Source organism: Poromitra crassiceps (genome assembly GCF_964638095.1).
Source record: "Poromitra crassiceps genome assembly, chromosome: 1".
Lineage (NCBI taxonomy): Eukaryota > Metazoa > Chordata > Actinopteri > Beryciformes > Melamphaidae > Poromitra > Poromitra crassiceps.
Window position 1 is genome coordinate 38165235 of NC_139623.1, and position 25120 is coordinate 38190354.

A 25120-nucleotide genomic window follows, 5' to 3' on the forward strand; every position below is an offset into this window, starting at 1 on the left:
AATCGCAAAAGCTTCATCAAAGCTCTCAACCGACACCCCAAGAAACGAACGAGCCCGTTTTACAGTAATCCAGACTCGCCCGAGAGCGGCCGCGCCGCCAGCAGCAGCAGCACAGACGAGCAGCAGCAGCAGCAGCAGCACACCGAGAGCGGAGTACGCCTCAAGATTGGAAGAAGGGGATCGCGAAGGAATTTCTCTCCCGTGTCTAACCCCCCCCCCTCGCCTCTCCTCCGCTCCTGCGATTCCTCTTTTTTTGGGATCTGTGAGGCAACAGAAACTCGCCTGTGACAAAACACTGCAAAGCCACCAGAGACACACCTACGGAGGGAGGAGTTTGGAGACACACACACACACACACAAACACAATACAGTATACAGACTTGCCCAAGGGCACCCATAATCACAGGTGGTTCTAAAAATCCATTTATCTCAAAACTCTCTGAAAATCTCTGAAACCATGCTGTACTCAACGGCTAATATCTACATAACTACTAACTCTACAAACTAACTCTTTTAGACAGAGAAAGCACACATTCTATTAGTACTTTTGTGAACTTTGTGTTCACAAAGTCCAAGCAGAAAAGAATCCTCGGCTCTTGTAAAATGAGCCAGAATCCTCAAAAAAACCCTCTGGCAGAAGCTAACTACAGTATTGAAAAACGGCTGGCAGTGAATGTGTTAACTGGAGCTGTCCACCATCTTGATGTGAGAGGTCCTCTGCGGCCCATTAGATGGCACTCTGAGCCCACCAGTGGGCCACGACTCAGTGGTTGAGAAACACTGTTGTAGAATAACCTAATCATGGTCCCCTTAAACTTTATTAAACATTATTTATTTCAGACATGGACTGCAGTTCAAATTGCTTTATATACACAGCATACAACAAAACAGAGAAACACTACAGAATTTAAGCGACCTTGGGTTCTGTGAAAGGTGCTATATAAATCCACAACATTATAAAAGGAATCCATTCTGATTAGAGGAATATAGCCTACGGTAAAACATTTAAAACACAAGTAACCATACATAGAGGGGAGATTTTCAAGTGTTCCCCAATTTTAAACACTAAAGGGTCCATGAAAGAAAGGAAAAAGGGAAAAACACAAGAGGAGCAGTGGACACAAGTATCTCCTTTTGCCTGACGCGGCTGGATCTGCCAGTGTTTTGTCATTAAGAAGGTGTTAAGAATGCCCCAGACCCTTCTTACAAAACCTTCTTAACGAAAGATCATCTTAGCGCTAAGAAGCTTTTGGGAAACGCAGCCTTCTTAACGGAAGATAATTGGAAGATAATTTTAGGCTAAGAAGCAATCGGGAAACACGTTGGCTTCGTTGGCTTCTTACGGGAGCCTTAAGAAGGGTCAAAGAAGCTTCTTAGCGCTAAGAAGCTTTTGGGAAACGCATGCCTTCGTAAAGAAGCAATTGGGAAACGCGTTTGCTTCTTAAGGGGGCCTTAAGAAGGGTTAAATTAGCTTCTTAGCGCAAAGAAGCTTTTGGGAAACCCAGCCATTGAGACTTTAACCCCTGGACTATTCCCCTGTGCTGGGAAGGAAATGTGCATGTGTCACGAAGAGGATTGACTGGATTAGGGTTAGGGATTTATTTTGGGTGTTTTGATTTGTGTATGGTCATTTGCTGAGTGAAATGAATTCTAGGGATATCGATATTGATTGATTTATCTGGTATAAAATCTAGTCATCTAATTGGTGAGAGATAATTACTAGGTGAAATCTTGCATGGCTGTGTTTCACGTTGAAATGCATGCTCTGTGAACTCTGTTATTGCAAGAGGATCTTGAATAGAACCTCTGTATAGCCATTTGTTTGTTTACATGTTTGTTTATTTGTTCTTTTCTCTTTATATTTCTAAATACATGGTACCTTTTTACAATCAAGTTCATGTCTCCTGAGTCTTCCTTATTCAGTGTACATCAAATGTATTTTGCCTCCTCTCCCGTTCCTGACATCTTCTGATCATTAGCCTATACTTGATAATATTTAGCTCCCACAGTTATTGTAAGATATTTATGGTAACAGGGTGCTACATTATAGTTTTTGTTTTTTGTTCATGTTTCTAACAATTGGCCAAGTTAGTAGTTAGTTAATGGGATAGGAATTCTGCCAGATGACAGGCACTAGGCGCCATTTTCTACTTCATTTGGAAGAGAAAATTATCTAGAAATGAAGATTTGATTGACAGCTGCATGTCGTGATATGATTGGTTGAAATGGGGTAGAAATTTGATAGTACTGGGTGACGTCAGCAAACTGTAAATTACTGTTATCAATGAAATCTTGAAAAACGAACTTTCGATGTGAAAAAGTGTGAAAAACTAAAGAAATTAGATTGTTGTGATTTGTTTTGCATACATTATTAAATAGGTGCACTGCATACCCAGGCATTTGAACTAAAAGAAAAGTCATTCTTGGGTTCAGCTCGACTTTAATGTATGTAAACTGTCTTCATTTGAAGCTTTTTTATGTGGATTTTACATTGTGTCAAATAAACTACTACTACTACACCTATGGGTCAGGTGAATAATGATGGTGTGGTCATCTGTAGGTCAGCAGTTGACGTGGGGAAATGTCATACGATTGCCCGACTGTGATGTCATCAGCCTCCTAGGGACATTAGGCAGCAGTGATGTCATCAGTGGTGTGACATTGATGACATCATCAGTAGTGTCACGATACTGAGTGACTTCATTAGGGAGCAATGGCTTCCCAAGCAGGGACATCTCAAACTGTGGCTGCATGTCACCGCTGATGTCACAATGTATATGATGTAGTCTGATAGCTTATCCTAATTAAGTCATAGGGACTGATGATATCAATATGTGACACCTGACCTAAAGGTGACAGGTGACTATATCATTACGGAGCAGTGATGTCATCAGTGATCTCACATATTGATGACATCATCAGTCTCTATGACTTCATTAGCATAAATTATCATCAGCGCTAATGCGATGTCATCAGTGATGTCACATACAGTATAGATGACTTCATTAGCATAAGGTATATGACATCACATTATGATATATCATCAGCGGTGACATCCAGCTACAGTTTGAGCTGTCCCTGCTTGGGAAGCCATTGCTCCCTAATGATGTCACTCAGTATTGTGACACATTGATTTCCATTGATTTGTCAATGAGGGTACTCTGGGTTAGCCTTGCTTCTCGTTTCAAGCTTTAAAGGAGAGCTGCTGCATTGCCCTCCAGTGGAGCACTACATATCTCCAGAGGGAACCCTCACTTCACACAGCACAGTCCCAAATGTGAAGTATTTCAGTGCATTCACTGGACTCTTCTGTGGCCACATGTTGTCCATGTGATGTGAGGGGGTGAGCCTTCCTCCTTTGAGCTGGTTTGGGGTTCCTGAGCAGAGTCACACTCTGCACAGCTTCAGAGGGAAGTTCTCTGTGATCAGATGATCGTCGTGCAGCACGATGACAACGTTCACTTCGAACTCTGAAAGGACAGAAAACAAGAGTTTCAGTGCTCTCGACGGCTAGCACTATTTTGGCTGAGCACTCTGGGCGCCCCAAGTAGAAATTTTGGCAGAAGAGCTCACCAATGTCTTATTTCGACCGACCAATCAAAGAGAGAGATATCGCTGGAATTATTAAATGTATTATCTGGTTAGTTTGATGTTAACTTGCTGTTTACCTTGTGGTTATGTTAACTAGCTACATTAGCAGTTAAAACAATAATCGCACCGTTTGCTGTGTGTCTGTGCCCTTTTGGCATTCATATTTTTGATAGCCAAAGTGCTCCGCCATGGTGGGGGGAACAGCAACAACAAAAAAACACTATTTGGACACAGCCCCTAAGGCCATAACTTATCTATGAAACCATCTCTTTCATGCTTAGAAATGACGACAAATTGATCATAGAATAATGCGAACACACGTGCAGATGTATACATATGGCGATGGAATCTATACTTTTAAGTAGGGATGTCGACCGATAACCGTTTAACCGATAATCGACCGTTTCAACATTAACCAATTAATACTATCAGTTAAACGGTTCAAAAAATGTTGCACGTGCCCTTTAACACGTGCTATGCCATGTGGGTGGGCAACACAAATGCAAGTAAAAATGTCACCGGTTGCATCAGTGCCTGATAATCATGTTGTTGTTTCCCTGCATAGTGCATTAGTGCATTAATCACTGTGGTTGATATTAAAACATTACTTTTTCTTCACTGGCTCACTCTCTCTCCCTCCCTCCCTCTCTGCACGCTCATCATGCATACGCGCGCACTGGAAGATGAAACACGCGGAAAAATTTACAGTCGTTTTTACCATGTTCTAAAGATGCAGACATGAAGCGGTCTAATTGACGATTGAAAAGTATCAATTAACGTACTCTTTACTGTCCCCCCTTTACATCGGTAAAAAGTTTGAACAGACTGCTTAATTTTTTCATCCCCCCGCAGCACTGCATGATGGACAGGAAGGAGTACGATTAATTACAGCCTCTGGCTGACGGCGGCGCAAAACCTGTGCTGTCGGTATGTACAGTAAGTAGCCTATCTGATGCCTGTGTTTGGGGCATAACACTGACAGCTGCGTGCGGACTTGCTGCACTCGTCCTCGTCGTGCAGCCGGACACACAGAGAGCATATAGGCACCTACAGCGCTCGTCGCAGATGAAGAGCGAGAGGGAGAAGGGTGGAGACTGGAGAGAGAAGCAAACTATTTTTTGCAGATCTCAAAAGCAGGTAAACCACTGTTGAATTAGTGAGAATGCTAAAAGGAGGAGAGAGCGATGAACAGTGCGCCCTGCAGCCTGGAGGCTTGGGGCGGCTGGTGTCGTGAGTGATGTGCTCTTCAAAGTAGAAATTCATTCAATTAGCAACACATTTTCGTTCTGAGCTTTTAAAATTAGTTTCTGCTGGTTATATTAGACTAATTCCGACACCTGCAGTAAGATAATTAATTCATTTGAGAATTGCGAGTGTGAGTATGGGTTTTTTCCTCCGCGTTTCCCCCTGCAATGCAATGCGTGCAGCTCCTACACAGTAGCCTATAGGAGGAATGTTTTTGTTTAGTGTGCTGGAGGATTCAACTTGTCTTTTCGTTTTGTTAATGTGTTTTTTCTGCTTGTAGATATAAAGATAAATGCTTTCTAATGAAAAAAATAAAGCATTTGTTGTGGTAATTGTTTAATGGGGCACAGTCAAATAGCGCATTTTAATCTTCTCGGTTAACCGACCAATGAGGGTCGGTTGTCGGTCAAGAAAAATCTTCATTTTCGACATCGACATTTTAAGATGGGATGTGTCCTTGTAAACCTAATAGACTACCACAGTTAAATGTATGTTGTTGAAAAAGGGGGGGGGGGGTGAACTACCACAGTTACTAGCCAGCAGTCTCTTACATCAACTTACATTATTCAGTCTTGGCCACATAAGTTGCAATGTCATCCAACCTGCATGCTACCATGTGACAAGACTTCGGGGTGCGTTCACAGCGTTTACACAACATAACCAAGAGAGGAGCCTTTTCAAAATACTCTCTCCATATATTACCATTTGAACATAATATGATCCTGACCTGAACATAAGTTTGCCCTTTCAGATGGCAATGTTATCCATTTTCGGGAGCTCTAGATAGCCTAGTAGTATCAGCTAAAGTTTCATGGTTTTTCATTTTCAGGTCATGTAGGAGCTCCCATTTAGTCGGGGAAGTTTCTATCAGGTCCACACTGGGAACATGTAGGATTACTTACAAGCTAAAAGAGCCAATGACTTGCTCTGCCCATGTTCTAACCAGATGTTTTTCAATTGGGGACTGACCGACTTTGAAGTTGGTGGTCTCCAGGGTGGGGCAGGTGAACAGCCTGGGGAAGACCATGTAGATGGGAATAGAGAGGCTGTGGCAGACATCACCTTCAGCTATTTGGACATTCTGGATCTCAGTGGCGTCTCTGGCGTAACCCTCAGCACAACCTGGACATAGCAGACATTTATAAAAACAAGCAGCTCAAACCAGAACTTAATGATACCATTACAAAAGAATGGAAGTGTATGAATAGTCTCATCGTTAACATAATATCGGCCAAGCCTACCCCATTATCATTATGTATTAATAGTAACCGTAATGTGCCTGGAGTGAGAAGGGGCAACAACGCTGATCAGTCTGTCCATTCCGGTAACGTTACAATGCTGCAAATAGCTTTTATTTATAATGATCAGCTATCAGGTATAGTGCACTCAGTAGTCAGTGTTGCAGTCTACACACTTCTCCAGGGACAACTACACCACGGGGAGAAGACGGAAAAACCACACAGAAAGGACCTGGGACGGACCGCGGTTCAAACCCGGGTATGGACTAATAATAACTGATAATATATTAAAATATTTTGGGACAGTATGGTGATATTAAATTGTTCATATCACCAAATGCCCTAAATGCAGCCTATTTGCCCAAATTAAATTGTGGTGTCTGGCACGGTCAGTGGTCCATACATTTTCTTTGAAGTCAGCACAGTGGAAGTCCTCTTTAGCAGTTGGATCTTACCGCAGGTCTCCACTCTGACCAGCTGCAGTTCGATGCTCTTGATGGGAACCTGGGAATTCTCCACCACCACTTCTCCAGTCAGCGGCTGGCTGATCACACAGTTTGTGGCGTCTAAATGGCCTCGGATGAGAAACTTTGGCAACAAACTCCTCTGAAGATGGAAAAAAAAGCAACGTTATCTTATCTGCGCAGTACAGCTTGAGGTAAAACCATAGCTTGTACTGTTAAACTTAGAGCTGCCACACTATTGATCTTTTCCTTACTGCACAAATTAGCGAAGCCATTCAAACCACCGCAATCAAAAAATAATTTAAAACATCTCATGTTATAAAATAATTTGTTCCTACATAAACATTTGGATACATAATTCCTCTAGTAGTCTATTCTTTATAGTCTCTAGTGTCTATCTTTATGCCAGTGTTGCCATTAAGAGGCCGACTTTGCAGCAGGAATATTTAATTGTTTGGCATTCAAGAGGCAATCCATTCTTGGCAATGAGGCATTGTTATTGAAACACAGACAAACATGCACGCTCTAGGGCTGCACAATTAATCAAATATTAATTGTGATCAAGATTTTGGCTTCCCCACAATCAAAGAAAATTGAAAATCGAGATAAAACATGCTGCATTCCGTTTGTGTTCATTGCTTCTTTGAGCAAACTAAGACCAAGCCCGGGCCGAGCAAAATGCAGCTTGTGTTGTGGCAAAACGTTCAATATTTTTAACATGAGAGAGGCGGCGGCATTTACGAGCCGCAAATAAGGAGGCAAAGGCAGACATCAAAGCTGCTGCTCGTTACACCGAACAGCACGTCTCTCGTTAAACCGAGCAGCACATCTTCTCGTTACATCGAGCAGCACGTCTGCTCGTTACACCGAGCAGCACGTCTGCTCGTTACACCGAGCAGCACGTCTGCTCGTTACACCGAGCAGCACGTCTGCTCGTTACACCGAGCAGCACGTCTGCTCGTTACACCGAGCAGCAAGTCGCTCGTTACACCGAGCAGCAAGTCGCTCGTTACACAGAGCAGCACGTCTGCTCGTTACACCGAGCAGCAAGTCGCTCGTTACACCGAGCAGCACGTCTGCTCGTTACACCGAGCAGCAAGTCGCTCGTTACACAGAGCAGCACGTCTGCTCGTTACACCGAGCAGCAAGTCACTCATTACACCGAGCAGCACGTCTGCTCGTTACACCGAGCAGCAAGTCGCTCGTTACACCGAGCAGCACGTCTGCTCGTTACACCGAGCAGCGAGTCACTCGTTACACCGAGCAGCACGTCTCTCGTCAGCTACCAAGCAGGCGGCAATAACCAACGCTGGAACGAAAATAAAGTCTGAACTGTGGAGGTAACGTTGAGGCAATGTTTATCATTATTCTTTCACTTGCTCGAAGATGCCAGCCTGCTACATTAAGTGTGTGTGTGTGTCTGCATGCGTGCATATACAGTCAATGGCGTCAAAAGGGGGAGAAAAAAATAGAGATATTTTTGGTCCATATCTGGCCCAGATTTCTCGATTTCTCGGCTCAGCGAGTGTGTGTGTCTGTGTGTCACACACACACACGCACAGAGGAAGGGACACAGCGCGTCACCATGCAGTGAATGAGCATCTCACAGACTTGTCTGTCATTAGACTGCTCTAAAATCCCCAAATCTGAACCAAGATCCCAACTGACATTTCCATATGTGCCAAGCATGCTATAGCCCCTGTCAATCAAAGACCCTGACCCAAAACGCAAAAGTCGGGTTTAATGCTCGTCACTCAATGTAGGGAAAATAAGGCTGATGACTGAACTTCTCTTAAACTTCCAAGAAAGAAAAACAAACACCTGAATAGGCCATATTAGGGGAAAACTGAAGGACTGCAGAAACGACTGTTAGATAAGCGGTGGATAGCGACCGAGCGTATCAAATCAATTTGCAACTTTGATGATATCTGCCATTGAAGCTGGTCTTCACCAGCGCGTAATTATGCAACAGTTCATCTCACCTCATCCAGCAGCTTTGATCTGTTACAGCCCCCGAGTCGCACGCTACAAGCCGAGAATATTAACTTGTATCAGAACAGTGTCAGAATACATTTGCCCCACAACTTCGCAATAAGCCTATTCTGTGTGTTATGGAACACATTTGCAGCCTACCAGCGGCCAATATAATAATGCCACAATGACAACTGGGTGGCTGCCAAGTTAGAGAAAGCGTGTTGTAAAGCATCTGAACTGGAGAGGTTTTGTAGTGGATGCGCAGTGCATGGAGAGGTGCACTATATACACCAAAATAGAGGTGAGCATTGCTTTTTTGTGAAGAAGGAATGGAAAATTGTATTCTACTGCGCTATCTCAACTTGGCCATACCCAGCGATAATTGTAAGAATTTTGAGCATAATATGCCTTTCTTATGTCATAGTGCAAGTCGAGCTGGTTATCTGCTTTGCCTAATTTTGTCCCATGCCTGCCTTTATTGACACTGCATTGTTTCACAAGCGATTTATTTGCGCAAAAGTGGGATTACAAAATATGCAAAATACCGTGCAGCCCTAACATGCTCCTATCTGCATTTCCGGACACTTATTATGAGCCAATATCTACTCGACAATGCCTTGATAAAAAAAAAATCCTACATTCCTACATGAAACTGCTCACAACAAAGTCTGTGCATTATTTTGAGTAACCGGGTCATGATTTCTGGAAAGAGACAATGCTGTTGAGTTTTTCAAATGTATTTTCTTTTGGTGCTTCGAGCACTACAAGCCGAGTACCATCCAGTTCCATTGTATTGGAGAGAAGGCAGACATCTCTGCGGCCGGCCGATATCTCCAAAACTCAGGCAACTATCCCAAAACGATATAGATGGATAAATAGCACTACAGGTGAGAGGTAAACTTTTTTGTGGTAAACATTTTGGTTCATCTCCTCTCCTCATATCAGCGCTTTTTATCTCCACTAACATGCGTTTGTGGTTCCCTGACTGCCTTCACTTTTTATGTTGTTCCAGAGTGACTTTTACGCTTCTTTGTCACCGTCAATAAGCTATTTTGTGCGTTGCTTGGCCCTTGTATTAGCGCAGTCGCAATTCGAATGCAAGTAATTGCTCATTTGTGTGCGGTGAAGTGGTGATCAGCGGTCTGCGGTGGGCGTGACGTGAGTGCATAACCACGGTAGTGCTAGTTAAGCTAGCTGTCAGACTGTAGTTATCAAATGAAGGAAAGTGATTGCACCTCACGGGTGTTCTGCAGGGTATCTGGAGTTATGGTGAAGTCCACTGGAGCGGGTATGACTGGAGCTTTCTGTGGCTGAGAGGGGGAGAGAGGACACACATCAACCCACATCACAGCTAGTCTACAGGAGGTCTTGGACATCATGGCTGAGCTGCTGTCAGCATCATTTCTCAATGATGAAACATATAAAGGAGAATCTCAGTATTTTTCAACCTGGACCTTATTTTTCTATGTTTAACTAACTCATCAGAGCAGAATTTTGTTAAATTGATGCAGTATTGACTTTGAGCAAGATCAAGCTACACAAGGGGCTTGAGCAGAGGCAGATGGGGCATCATGCATACAAGTCCTATAAAGTAGAGCCCGACCGATATATCGGTCCACCAATATTATCGTCCGATATTGGCCGATATTTTTTTAAGTCATAGACAGACTGTTGTGTATATTTTATCTTTTTTCTTAAAGCAGCTACGAGCAACTTTTTCGATTGTTATTAAACAGTATCAATTTAATATCAATGCATCACATCTTACCTCTAAAAAATACCTATGGAAAAAACCAAGAAATGACATATGCTCTTGTCTATACTAAACTCTTTGGCTGTGTTCAAGTCAAGATTTTTTTTCGGAAATTGACGCCATTACAGTTTGCCTACCGCCTCAAAAATATTTTTTTTGAGAGGGGCAATATCTTTATAAATATCAACAACTAGCCAACGCTGGTGGCATGTATGGAAAGAGTGTTGCTAAAAATGGTTGATAGTTATATCAATTTGGCCATTCAGTGGCGAACTAGAAATTTAATTATTTTTGTCCCATTTTGTCCCATGTGTGTGTGCGTGGCTTGTCTAAACTTACGTTAAAAGAGCCTCGCTGCTCGCAGCACACGGCACAGTGAGGACAAACCTCTCGCTCTGGGGTAACACAATGCGAGATTTCTCCACGTAATTCCCTCGTCTAACTAGAGATAAACCGCGCAATGAAATACGTTTTTAATTTGCGTTTTGGGGCTTTTCGTGATTCTTGTTGAAAGTTACAACACCTCTGATTTTTCCTCTCAGGGCGCAGGCAGAGCAGGACAGAGCTCTTCTCCTCCTCGGAGCACACACACACACACACAGACAGAGCCAGTTGCTCTGCTCTGCTGACTTTCATTTCCTGAGAAGTTGGCGTTGCTTGTACACAGTGATGATATTATATTAGCCGATATGTTTAGAGAAGCTTTGTCACGTTGTCACGTCGTAGTATAGCGTTATACCTTACATTCCCGCTAAACTGCGACGAGATTTGTTTGCTGAAATGTCAGACTGTTGAAAGCCCCCGCCTCTCACTGCTGCTGTGTGCTGCTGCTGCTGCTGCGGGTGCATGAGAGTGCAGACTCTCCCGTTTGACTGGCCGAGAGAAAGTGCTTCCAAGTCGGACTGATAATATAAACAACATTATTTTTATATATATATATATATATATATATATATATATATATATATATATATATATATATATATAATTAGAGCTTATCCAGGTAAGATATGTATAATCTAATGACACATTCAGCGATAAACTGTCTACAATGAAGACATATGTCAAATATGACAACGTGGTGTTCAGTATTTTAAGAGCACAGGAGCTACTTGCTTGATCAAACGGTCAAACCCAATCCTGCGCGCGCCCCCGGAGCTTGGAGCTAGTGCATGAGGTTTTACAGTACGACTCTCTCCCGCCCGCTCCCGCCTGCCTGGGCTGGAGACAGCTGCTTCCAACTCGGACTGATAATATATACATCATCATTCGAGCTTATCCAGGTAAGATATTAATAAAGTAGTGACACATTCAGCGGGAAACTAACTATAATTAAGACATGTGCCAACTTTGACGACGTTTGGTTCAGTATTTTAAGAGCAAACTTCAATAGGAATAGGCTTGGAGTTCTGAGGAGCCGAAAGGGTACAGGGGGGGTAGGGGAGTAATTATCTTGAAATCCCATAGTCTTTGGGAACACCGTGACGTCACGACGTGTCAAATATCCCATTCATTTGAGAAAAAAAAAAAGCAGTCTTCGACCCTTAGAGGGCGCTTATGCCAGGTATGCTGCTGAAAAATGATACAAATGGTAAAATGGCAACAGTTTGGTGTCAAATGTGGAAATTTTGACCAGAATTCTTCACACATCACCCCCAAAGTCATATATATTGGTTAAAAGCTGAAAAAAAGTGTTTTGGGGGTTAGTTACACTTTAAGTGCATATGGTTTTTACAATACGAAGAAGAATCGATTCTTGGGAGTTTGGAATCGATCCAAGAATCGTGGCATTAAGAATCGCGATCCTTTCAAGAATCGATTTTTTGGAGGACCCCTAATGTCTAGTTATTTATAATTATTAAATTCCCATTATTAATACGGTTTCATTGCATTGATGTCATTTTGGACAATAAAGTTTATTGAGAAGCTGTAAAATATCCTGCCCATGTTACATATCTCAAGTCATATCTTTCTCAAGTGTTTGATATTTGAGGGATCATATTGCAAAAACATTGTATGTATATTTAATATAAGAATATCGGCCGATATATTGATATCGGAATTTTTTTACTCCCCAATATCGGTATCGGCATCGGCTTAAAAAATTCAGTATCGGTCGGGCTCTACTATAAAGAGCTTATTTTTTTGCCACGCACCACTGGAAGCGCTTCTATTTACCTAGATTTACCTGCTGATTCCAGATCCTGGGACTGTGTGTGGGACCTGAGTCTTGCGAGAGTTGCGTGTAGTGGAGCAAGCCGCAAGCCGGGAGCTTCATGTTTCGCTTAGTAACGGAAAGCAATGATTTTGTAAGTTATGGGTGAATATTTTCCTAATTTCGAGAATATGGACGTTGCATTTGAATTCGATTCGTATTTATTTGAGCCGGAGTAACGCTATATGGAGAGAGGAGCAACTAGCAGAGAGGGGGTGAACCACAAACTACTGCAAGGTAATGCATTCATTTTCTCTCTTTTACAATAACAATCTGAGCCCATTCCAAAAATACACTTGTTTAGTGGACGTACTGTACGTGCACGGGCTGCCGAGGCAGGAGAGACATGCGGACAAAGCGGTTGCGATCTTGGTCAATAGTACTGCACCAATAAAAAAAAAAATCTGCTCACATTAGTTAATTATACATAAATATTTTACGAAAATAGGGTCCAGGTTGAAAAATATTTTTAACACAACACAGGATCTACTTATCTACTTATCCTTGCTGGTTGTGGGATGGAACTCCCGGTACAGAAAGAAGACAGTGCATTCTTTAATTTACACAATCGTTAATATCCATTCTGATTGGACAGGCTGGCACCACAATCCAGCACTCTACCATTTTTGACAGTCTGGTAAATAGCAGATAAGATGAAATTGTGTGTGTGTGTGTGTGTGTGTATCAGCCTTCATCAAACAAGCAGTTTCTGATTCAAAGTCTCCATTTCCATCCATGCAGTTTTAGTGGAGTGAACTGATGGCAGTAGCTTGAGTCCATCTCACCTGACAGTGCACCATGAACTCACAGGTGCGGCTCAAGTCTTTGGCCAGCAGGGATCGCTTCATGTCACAGCGTAGGGTATACTGCAGGGCAGGGATAAGGAAAAGGCAAAGACCATGCTTTACTGACCAGAGGTGTGACCTTGTCAACTTTGACTCAAGTCTGGAGGCAAAAGTCTCAAGTCCCAAGTCTAAAATGTAGTTAGAGTTAGTGCCTTAAAACTGTATTCTTTCTAATGGCCAGCAGGGGGTGACTCCACTGGCTGCAAAAGAAGTCTGATTGTATGGAAGTCTATAGGATCTCATTTGATTTATAACCTTAGTAAACCTTTCCTGATGAGTTGATGGTCTCAATTGCTAGTTTCAAGTCTTCTTCAATACAGCATGTTCATTTAGTAAATTATGATCCCATTTAGAGTCAAATAGACGATAAATCAGACTATGTTTTGGGCATAATGTCAAATAGCAGGCAGCAATGCGGGTCTGTGGGAAACCACTGGTCTCGAGGCGTGTATCCTTTTTACAACCCAGTTTAGGTGAAACACGCCCGCGCCCCGCATTACGCGACCGGAAGAAGCGCTGCAGCACTCTGCTAGCTTAGCAAGCTAGCAAAACCCTCACCTAAAAAGTTAATTATTAACCGAATCTTTGCCCTAACCGCAAGATTAAACCTTCAGAAAACTTCACGCCAATTGTAACTTCAAACAGAGATTATTTGTTTGCCTTTTTGTGATCACCCATTACAGTTGTTTTAGGCCCTTTTCTACTGCAGACTCCCTGCAATCAGACTGCGGTCAAGCCAGCCTCCACTCCCAAGTACACGGTCAAAATAGCTGCCGCGTTATTTTGCAGTGCGTTGATACTGTCGAATTATCAGATCACCAACACCGTTATTTTATTTTTTTAATTGCATTGCTTTCAGAGTAACGTTAAATTGCTGTGTGGGTGACACTGCAGCTCCAAATATACTACTACTAGAGATGATTTATTTTAAAAGCCAAGAAAAAAACATGTTAATTTCTGTTTTACAAATGCACAGGATCTTCCCTTCTGTCTCGCCACTCAGTCGGCAACAGGCAAAATGCCACACTCAAGGCTTCAAAACAGAGATGCTCACAAGTCATTTTTTGCAAGTCCAAGTCAAGTCTCAAGTCTTTGAGGTAGAGTCCAAGTCAAGTCTTTTAGCTATAGTCCAAGTCAAGTCTTTTAGCTATAGTCCAAGTCAAGTCTTTTAGCTATAGTCCAAGTCAAGTCTTTTAGCTATAGTCCAAGTCAAGTCTTTTAGCTATAGTCCAAGTCAAGTCTTTTAGCTATAGTCCAAGTCAAGTCTTTTAGCTATAGTCCAAGTCAAATCTCAAGTCATTGGTCACAAATCCAAGTCAAGTCTCTTATGGATGTGTGTTCTATCTGGATGTCATCCGGTCTGCTTACAACACTGCATAGCTAAAACTAAGGACTTTAAAGCATGTACTTATCCTCACTCCTTTATCTATTAGCATACAGTATCAGCATTGATTAGTTGAAAGTATTATTAGTAGACCTTTCCTTAATGTTAATGCACACAAAAATAAAGATTGTTCACAAGTCCCAAATCTCAAGTCCAAGTCAAGTCTCAAGTCTTTGAGGACAAGTCTCAAGTCACTGTGTGTGTGTGACTTAAGTGCGACTCAAGTCCAAGTCTCAAGTCCAAGACCCGATCTCTGCTTCAAAACGGGAGTCTACAAAAAAGTTACCAAACCATCCCAGCAAACATTTTCACGTATAACGACTGTCTGCTGCACGTCAAACCACTACATCTAGTCAGGGTCTAATTATATATCCGGAATGGAAATCGTAGCGACGTAATTCGTCTACTTCCCCACGTCGAAATATGCCGCTCCCACAACGGCTATATTCAGATATACAGATAAAAATCTGCACAGTTTGCATGCAGCAGCGTTGCATATAGCCTGCTGTATGTCCAGATTCAACCATTTTTGCTACATCGGAAAAAGAAAAAAAACATGACCTCGTCGGAGATTCGATCCCATGGCGCTCGCTTTAGAGTCCTGTGTCTTAACCACTACGCTATCGATTTTGTTGCATTTTGTCATATATAGAGTCCTTAACTCATTCACCGCCAGTTTAGGACTGCCAATATTTAGCACAGGCCAAAGATTCTCATAATTGTTGGTCATCTTTCAAGACCCACAGTAAATTATCTATTAGCACCAGAGTGATTTGCAATACCTCAAAATGAAGATGTACGTCTCTGGGTTCACCAGGAAAAAAAAAGTGAGCTTTTAGCATGTTCTGTACTCTACTTATAGCCATTTATATACACCCTGTTTTCACCCAAAATGTCTCTCTGAGAAAAGAAATTGCAGAAAATGGCATTTATGTACAGCACACAATATCATGCAGAACTCGCTCTCAATTCTTTTATTTTGAACTGTATTGACATCAGACATGTAAATATTATTCATTATGACACAAATGACAAAATATATATATATATGAAGTGCTTTTTTTACATTCAACAATACAGTTTGCTCAGTGTGAGTGAGTGTACAGACAGACACACAGACAGACAGACAGACAGACAGACAGACAGACACACAGACAGACACACACACACACACACACACACACACACACACACACACACACACAGAGAGAGAGAGAGTTCTGTCCACAGCTGCCTGCAGCTAGATCGCACCTCCTTCCCCCTCCTTCCCCATCAGCGTTTTGCCTCCTCTGCTGCTCGTTTTCCTCCTCTCGTTCGGGCTGGGAGTGGGACGAATGCTGCGACACGAGTCACATGACACAGGAACGGGTCCGCGGCTTGGCTTTGGGACCAGGCGCTGCTGGAACCGGATCGATCATGTTCGTCACGGGTTTGACTAGGCAATCCAGGTTCGCCCTGCAGCAAGGCAGCAGTGCAGCGCGCCGAGAGGCGTTTCAATGGCGTTTTTTCCTCTGTACAAGGAAGCGCGTTTCTCTGTTTTTCCTCTTTTCCTCCTTCTTCCTCGTTTCAAACAACAGCTGCGGTATGTGTTTGATAACGTGCTGTCGGCTACCCTTTGAGGATAGGGACCAGATGACATGTCAGAGGCTGGGTAAGTGTTTCAACTACGCGCTGCACTCATAAAAACAAAAACACGTCAAACACGTCTTTGGCGTGGATGGCTATTTCTGATAAGACGTCAAAATTGTCTTTGGCGGTGAATGAGTTAACATGGAGGACTTCGCTTTTAATGTGACGAACCCTACTGGAACTTGCATTGCTATAGGCTGCCTTGCTAATTCTGTTTCATGATTCCAACCAGCGATGAGACAGGTATATATTTTATATCATTTACGATAATGTAACCAACGTGACTTGACCATTGATTTAGCAGACAGCACCATACAGCACAACATCCAAGAACCCAGAAAACACTGCGTTCAGTTACGGCAAGAGTAATGGGACAATACACCACAGGATTCAGTGTGATAAATACAATAAGAGACACTTGCTATGGGCACTTATATGACATAAACATATAAAAAATAAAGTGTTTTCATATTTAAAAAAAGGGCGTTCAATAATAGTCATCATTGCACATGGAGCGCACGTCACACTGTGACTATCTGATCACACAACACATAAATTGTCAATCAAATGTAATTTTATTCAACAAAAAACACAAAAGTCTGACACCTACATGTGGTGTTTTCAAAGCAATATGAGATCAATATGTCTTGTTTGTCTAAATGCTACTTTGGGGGAACGTGGAGAGAACGCCAGCTTGTGGCCGGCAGCGGCATGACTTTCTGGGTAGATGACTTACGGGAATTCTCTCGTCTGGTGACGTCACGGTCAAGACGATGTTTGCTGGGATCTTCTAGCCTGGTAAACCAGCCCGTCACGTGAACTCACATTTCATTTGGTTCTGCATGGCAGTCTGGCCCCAACTCTTCACCCAGTCCTTAGCAGGGGCGGGAGCATGGGCGGGCGTAGTTGCCTTGACAGATTACCCCGCTAGCCGGGCGCTTCTCGCTCATACTGAGCATTAGCGCCCGGCGAACGTCAACGCATTTCCCATCAAACAATATCAAACAATCGTACCGCTCTCACGTCTAGGTATAAAAACCAACCCTTACCTGAGCCAAACACGTGAAGTGAAGACGCTATCCGATGCCCAACATCCTCTTCTTTTAAATACATATAGGTGCCTCTTCCAAATTGTCGCATAAAATCCACTTTTCTGTCTTTGAAAAACCGAAAATCATTCATCTGGAGCAACCCAGAACAACGACTCACTGTTTACTCACTGTACACTCACTAATGCCCCCCACACTTCTGGAATGGTATTGCACCTACATTTTTGGTTTTTCAAAGACAGAAAAGTGGATTTTATGCAACAATTTGGAAGAGGCCACTATATGTATTTAAAAGAAGAGGATGTTGGGCATCGGATAGCGTCTTCACTTCACATGTTTGGCTCAGGTAAGGGTTGGTTTTTATACCTAGACGTGAGAGCGGCACAATTGTTTGATGGGAAATGCGTTGAAGTTCGCCGGGCGCTAATGCTCAGTATGAGCGAGAAGCGCCCGGCTAGCGGGGTAACCTTGACAGACAAGTCCTTCAGCCAATCAGCGTCGGATCCAGTCAAACCCAAATCCACTCGGGAGAATGGCAAAAACATGTTTTCCACCGAGAAACTCCGCGGTTTGCGCGCGATACTGCGTACTTGTTTAATGGTTGTTATTGAGTCCATTTCTGCAATAACTGCACTTTATGGCTGTTTAAACTAGACAAACGCTGACATGACTCCTCGAGACGATCAGGCAAGGAGGCGGCCATTATTGTTTTGTTAGTGTAGTGCTAGTGGCGTTCCTGATTGGCCAACTTGCGCTGTCAATCACAGCGCAGTCGCTGATTGGCTTTTCCGCTTTGCAGCTGCTGCTTAACACCCTCCCAGGCTTTGGGTCCAGGCCGTCACGCAGAACCAAATTAAATGTGAGTTCACGTGACGGGCTGGTTTACCAGGCTAGGGATCTTCTAGGTGAGGCTCACATTTACCTGAATGTTAACGAAGACGCCGTGGTAGGTCTCATACAGCACTTTGTTGCCCTTGGCGAGCAGAGGAAACTCAAAAGGAATCTCAGTCTTGCCTCCTGGGACCTTTCCTGCCTTGGCGACCTCAATGTTACTGCTGATCAGCTGGATGGGCTGGAACACAGGCAAAAAAACATATGGTAACACCCTACTGCATTTTCAAAACTGATTTTTACGGGTACTTTCAAACTCCAGACAACACATCACAACTCAACTTGATTGGCTCCCCTCCATTCCAGGGGAGAGCGTGTCTTCTTTATTTTCACAAATAACAACACACCATGTATACTTAGCTGCTTTGTAATCACTTCAATCTCCCAAAGAATAGCAGATGATAATTTTCATAGTTCCTAGTTTCACTGGTCTCTTACTACCTACAATAAACATAGTCACAACATTCCGGACAAAATCATATCCAACAATGAAAATACTCAGATTTGTGTCACAGTTAACACGTTCACTGCCAATGGCGAGTTGAGTCGTCAAAAAAAATCCAACGGTTGACTGCCAATGACGAGTTGAGTCGTCAAAAAAAAAAAAAAAAAAATTTTGACGGTGGGACGTGGATCAATGCCCCCCACGTCTCCTATAAAAATATTGGAGCCACCGAACGTGTACAACCCATTCCACCGACCCACTAAGTGGCGACAGTGCTCTCCAGACTAGAGGAAGGCAAGCAAAAAGCAGTGTGAGGAAGCCATTCTCATGAAAATGGATTGGCGAAAACGCTTTCGCGCTTGGGAGCTGGCGGTGGGGTTTTGCAAATTTGCATAATAGATTACGGGTGGAACACACATTGAAACACGCAGCATAAATAAGACCAGAATCGCAAAAGCTTCATCAAAGCTCTCAACACAAACCCCAAGAAACGAGCGAGCCCATCCAGACTTGCCCAGCGGCCGCCAGCAGACAGGAGCAGCAGCAAAGCAGTGAGCCTGGTGACGCGAGGTTACAGCAGCAGCAGAAACGAGCTTGTGACACGCCCGCTGCAGCCAAGAAGAACACACACGGAGGGAGGAGTTTGAAGGAGAGGGGTGTTTCCTGCTGTTATGGAGGAAATTACTGTTCAAAACTATTGTTTAGATGTCTGACGTCTTACTGATGCCAAAAATGAATGGTTAAAGTGACTGTTCTATCGAATTTCACAAAAAGCTATTTATCTCAGCTTAAATTTTCAGACGCTGAAACCATGCTGTATTCAAGTGCTAATGCCTACATAACTACTAACTCTACAAACTAACTCTTTTAGACAGAGAAAGCACACATTCTATTAGTTCTTTTGAGATATTTTGTGTTCACAAAATCTTAGCAGAAAAGAATCCTCGGGTCTTGAAAGATGAGCCAGAATCCTCAAAAAACCCCTCTGGCAGAAGCTACCTACAGTAAAAAAAAAACGGCTGGCAGTGAATGTGTTAAGATCTCACCACGTGGGGGTCTGTGGCCCTAATGTGGGCTAAATTAGGGGTCCTTGAGATTAAATAGTTTGAGAAACGGTAGTAGTGTCAGTCGTGTAGTGTGTAGTGTGCTCTGTTTGGGGTTTCACCTAGCCCCATAATGTTTATTTCACTCATCGCCTTTGGCTCCGGGACTCGGTCACATAACATTACCACCATCCATGGTTTGAGGTGCCGGGGATATAACGGTGACTTCCTACCTATTTTCCAATGCCATATCACACATTTGAAGATAGTCCCATGGCCTTATGGATGTCAGTAGTTAAAACAGGGTGTTAAAAGCACATGCCGCTGTGAAACAACCATTTAAATCCAGTATTTCAACCCGTTTCTGGCCTACCTCGACAAGGTTAAGGGCGGTGGGTGACTTCCCCCGGCTGGTTTCTGTTGTTCTTGCGTGGGACCCCATGCGCGACATCTCTTACAAGTATATAAGCACCTTATATGGATGGTAGCACCACATTATGATAACTGTTGATATATGTATGTTTGTTTGTTTGTTTTCTGTTACTGTGTCTGAGCTTGTTCATTTTTGTTAATATATATTGTTAAAATTGAAAATAAAATATTTAAAATAAAAAATCACGTATTTCAACAGCCTGTGCCGAATTTACAACAGATGGCCTATTATAGGTTGCATGCTGCATTACATCTTCCATCATTGTCAGACTGCCTCTTCTCCGCCTTTGTGCCATAATGGCAGCAGAGTTTGTGCCCTATCGTCAGCAGTGCTGCCGCCTCTGGTCGCATGCTGCCGATAGGGCACCGACGGCTGCCAAAGGCGGAGAAGAAGAGTGTGCATGATTATGGGGCTAGGTTTCACCTTGACAGAGTTGTAGAAGGCCTCAAAGACTCCAACACTCTTGGAGCTGAGCTGCAGGTTGACCACGCCCTCCATGCTCAGAGATATGCCCTGGTGCTGCACCGCCTCCTTGCTCATGAGCACTACGACACCAGCCAGCGCCTCCTGCACACACACACAGAAAATACACAACTTCCCCTCACTGGAAGCAACTCCTTATAATATGGCAGGCCAAATCAACAAGGTTATTAATATGGACAGATCAACAAGGTTAAAGGTGAAGTTGTCTCTTGTATTAAAAGCAGAACTACATGGCACTGTTCTCCTCTTCACGGCTTCTGCTTTAATGGAGGGAATTCACTACCAACCACGTATCCATGGCATTTACCAAGCCAAACATTCAAAAAGTAAGGTTAGTATCATGGGTATATAAGGGATTTGTGCATGGTTGGTTCGTAGTAATTCAGGGATTGTTCATGCCTTTTGTGCATAGTTTACAGGGCAAATTAATCGTATAAAGTTGTTCTTGTCTCACTGAAATTAACTGTCATGTAGACGCCACAGAGACAGGTCAGCTGCTGGTCACGTGACACCACAGACAGGTCAGCTGCTGAGAGGAAAAGACGCCTTTAATTAGCGTTAAACCTGTTGTGAACTACTGCTAGCTACGTTATACGACGTGGCCAATGTTTAATGTGCCATGGAGACAGTAACGTTGTTTTAAGCGAGTAAAATTAGCTAACGTTAACTGGCCCAGAGGAGCAGCTAAGGCTAGCTAGCAGAGGAGCAGCTAGCTAAGTGCTTGACTTACCCCTTCATGATAAACTTTATTTGCTCTTTTGAGCCGGATATCCAAAGTGACACTCATCGCTGACCACCGAACATCAACTAAGCAGATCCAGATCCAGCAGAAGCCTCACGTAGTCAGACCCACCGTCGACGTCATCAAGATAACATCTACGGCTGACAGTGCGAGACTAGCTTACAAGTACAAAATAATCATGAATATCCATGGTGAATATCCCTCCGCAGACTTCCTTCCGCCTTTTTTCTTCTTCATCCAACGTTAGTGTTTGCTGTGCATCACATTAGCACCACCTACTGGACTGGCCTATTAAGGGCTCTCTCTGATACCTTAATCGAGACATTCACAGCTCTGATACACAGTCAGCTACCATGCAGGGTCACAGAAAACTGCTGACTCATACTAAATACTACAGAGGAAGAGGAATAGAAAATATTTAAATATTCACAGATTTAACTCATTTGGCACATAATGCCAGATTCGAAGGTCGATCTGGAGCCAGGCAAAAATTGTGGCTTTCCTCTCAAAGTCTCAGATTTGAATATCGTCAATATTGATGATCCATGTATGGACTTCAGAACTTTGACAATGCAGCAGCCTCGCTATGACAATTTGGAAATAAACTTCCTATGAATGGGTGGAAAATGTAGCCTAGCTATTTATTAGGTTACAATATAATTATAGCCTAAATTAGGCCTACTTCATTTTCTTACCAGATAATATCAATTCAATTATAGGCTTTGTTAATTCTCTATAAACGTGAAGATGCATTGAAAAGTAGGCTCACACTGAGGCTTGGATGGGAAATTTAATTGGGAGATGAGGTCTTAGGGAACTTCATTAGTTGTGAACAACAGCTTTTGCAGCTGATGTTTAACAAAGTATGACAAGTGGCATCAGTTACTGACATAGCAGCCCTGCAGCATCACTGCTGCTCCACCACACAGCACCCAGTGACCCTACAGTAGGTTACTAATATACTGTAGCGATCCAGGTAATCCAGGTAATTACAGGGTATGTGGTGTTTCCGTGTTTAGCTAGGAACTGATGTGTGGGGGTTGTTCCTAGGGGGAAGAGTGTGTATGTGACCATCCGGTCTGAGGCATGGGCAGTCAAGCTAGGCGGGGAGCTAGAGTCGTCGTGTGTGGAGCTAGCAGCAAGGCTACCGCTGGAAGCTAATAGAATGAGCCTGTGAATAAAAGCCCTGTACCAACTTCAAGTCTCCTGGTTCCTTGGACGAATACCTGATTCGTTACACTGGTGTCGGAAAGTAAAGCGGTAACACCTCTGAGTCGGCCGAGAGGGGAGAGAGTGAGGAGGAACGACGGAGAAAGTTGGAACCGACAGCTTTTGGGCTCGAGCGAATAAAGTGCGGAACGGAGCTGCCCGAAGATGAAGAGGGAGATGGAAGAGGCTGAAGCCTCGGTGTTTGCGGAGAGGAGGAATACGGTGGAGAGCGTGAGGGAGGAATACAGACGGATGAGGGAGAGCCTCGGGCGGGAGGAGAACAATGGCGAACCGGGCCCCTCTAACAGACAGGGACCCGTGCGCGGAGCAGCGGAAGCCGAGGGAGACCCCGTGCAGCTGGCGCAAGTGAGAATTGGCGGGCGGGTCCCCATCAAGACGCAGAAGTACGCCGGTAAGCAGAGTTGGGAGGCGTTTCAGGCCCAATTCGAACTGATAGCGGCTGATGAGGGCTGGACAAAGCAAGAGAAAGGAATAAAGCTAGCGGCGTGTCTAGTGGACGACGTGGTAGCATGCTTGCTACTGCTAAGCCCAAAGGAAAGAGGTGACTATGGAGCACTGGTGGGGGCCCTGCAGAGGAGATTCGGCCAGTGTGAGCTGCCGAGCATACAACGCACCGAGCTGTGTAACAGGCGCCGACAGCCTGGCGAGCCACTGCGTGTTTTGGCTAATGACATTGAGACTCTATCAAGGAGGGCATATACGGACATGTTGCCAGAGGTGCAGAGTGAACTTGCCAGGGATCAGTTTGTTCGAGCTTTGACCCCGGAGTGGCTGCGCGCCCAGACCCGGCTGACACGCCCAAGGACGCTGCAGGAGGCGCTGGAGCTGGCATCAGAGAGAGAGATTGTGGGGGCGACGGCACGATGGAGGCCGCCCCCATGGCGAGAATGGCAGTGGAGAGCCCGCCACGGGAAGAGCCGGCGTGGAAGAGTGCGTTGGCGGAGCAAAGCAGCATGGTGCGGGAGCTATCTGAGTCGGTGCGCCAGTTAGGAGAACAACTGCTCCGAAGCGCGACCCTGCAGCCCACACCACGAGACAATACCTGGCCCAGGGGGCCCGGGGCCATGCGCTGTTGGACCTGTGGACGCCCCGGACATCGGGCCAGAGAGTGCCGCGGAGGAGCGTGGAACCAGGGAAACGGCGCGGGGCCCGTCTAAGAGGGGCGAGATGGGCCCCCTACGTCATATTCCCTATGGCCACGTCACCGTTGGAGGGGGCCCAGCGGTACAGACGTGGAGGTGGGGCTCCGCCTCCCCCCGAAGCAGATGACATCGCCGGCGCTGTCAGCATGCGGAACGGGCCACACACGATGAACGGCTGCCATGTTCCGGTCGTCCTGCAAGGGAAGTCCTGTTTCACCCTGGTGGACACGGGGTGTACGGCAACGCTGGTGAACGCCAACATGATGACAGAGGGAGCGCTTCTGGAGCAGCCAGCGGCACAGCTGCTGAGGACAGTATCCGGTGAGTTGATGCCGATGAGGGGAAGGGGGTCCGTGATGATAACTGTGGGGGGACAGACAGTGAACTTTCCAGTATGGGTAGTGGAGATGGCGGGGCCCTGTATCTTGGGGGAGGACTACTTGACGCTAAACCAATGCACAGTAGACCTGGGAAAGAGGACACTTACGTTTGCAGGGGGGCCAGTAGTCCAGATGGGCCACCCTCCCACCGCTCCAGGGGAGCAACCAAACGTCAACAGCATCACTGTATACCGTGTCACGGTTGAGCACGGGCCCCACTCGGAGCAGCAAAAGAGACTGTGTTGGACATGCGGGAAACCGGGGCACTTCGCGAGATGGTGTCGCAGCGGTCCCGGGGAACAGACCAGGTACGCGGGACAACGACATGGACAGCTGCCCTGCTGGGCATGCGGCGCGATTGGACACCTGGCCAGAGAGTGTCGAAAGGCTGTCGGGGACCGGAGGACAACGGGAGAAGAGAGACGCGCAGGCGGCGGGCAGGTGAGACTGCTGGACTTGCCGTTCGCCTGAGCACTTAGCCAGAAACTACACTGCGCCCCCCACGGTTGCTGTGCGGAAAGCCGAGGTGGAGATCGAGGCCGGTTGTGTTCCCCCTGCTGTCCTGAACACGCCGCCCCCTGGGGAAGGGGGGCGGGAGGACGACCGAGTGCAGGAGGTGGAGGAAGACGAGGAGGACTGTCCAGATGTGGACCTGGAGGACGACGGCGTGACCATCATGGATGTCGTCGTGGGTGAGTGGAAACGCAGGCAGGCGGAGGACGCGGAGATCGGTCCGGTGCTTGCGTGGGTGGCGGCCAGATTTTTTTGGCCACAGCAATTAGTAGGATCTGGGACACCTGTGTCAGGAGCAATCAAGCAGGGGCACCTGGCATTTATCTGCTCACTCATGGGGAAGCAGTGAGACAGAAACAGAGGCACAGGCAGACAGGACGGCAGCACCAGAGATCTCCCAGCACAGACCCAGTACCGCACGGGACCACAGA

The 25120-nt window shown here is 44.9% G+C and overlaps 1 protein-coding gene across 1 annotated transcript; it reads right to left on the reverse strand.

The window, feature by feature from the left end:
- Positions 1 to 848: 848 nt before the first annotated feature.
- Positions 849 to 21615, reverse strand: vps26c (VPS26 endosomal protein sorting factor C). The gene is made up of 8 exons (XM_083640894.1): positions 21413 to 21615; positions 20623 to 20766; positions 18310 to 18459; positions 13266 to 13346; positions 9748 to 9822; positions 6530 to 6680; positions 5806 to 5958; positions 849 to 3470 (listed from the first exon to the last, which is right to left on the reverse strand). The coding sequence occupies exons 1-8, from the start codon at positions 21467 to 21469 to the stop codon at positions 3388 to 3390; spliced, it is 894 nt and encodes a 297-aa protein (XP_083497020.1). The 5' UTR covers positions 21470 to 21615; the 3' UTR covers positions 849 to 3387.
- Positions 21616 to 25120: the final 3505 nt, after the last annotated feature.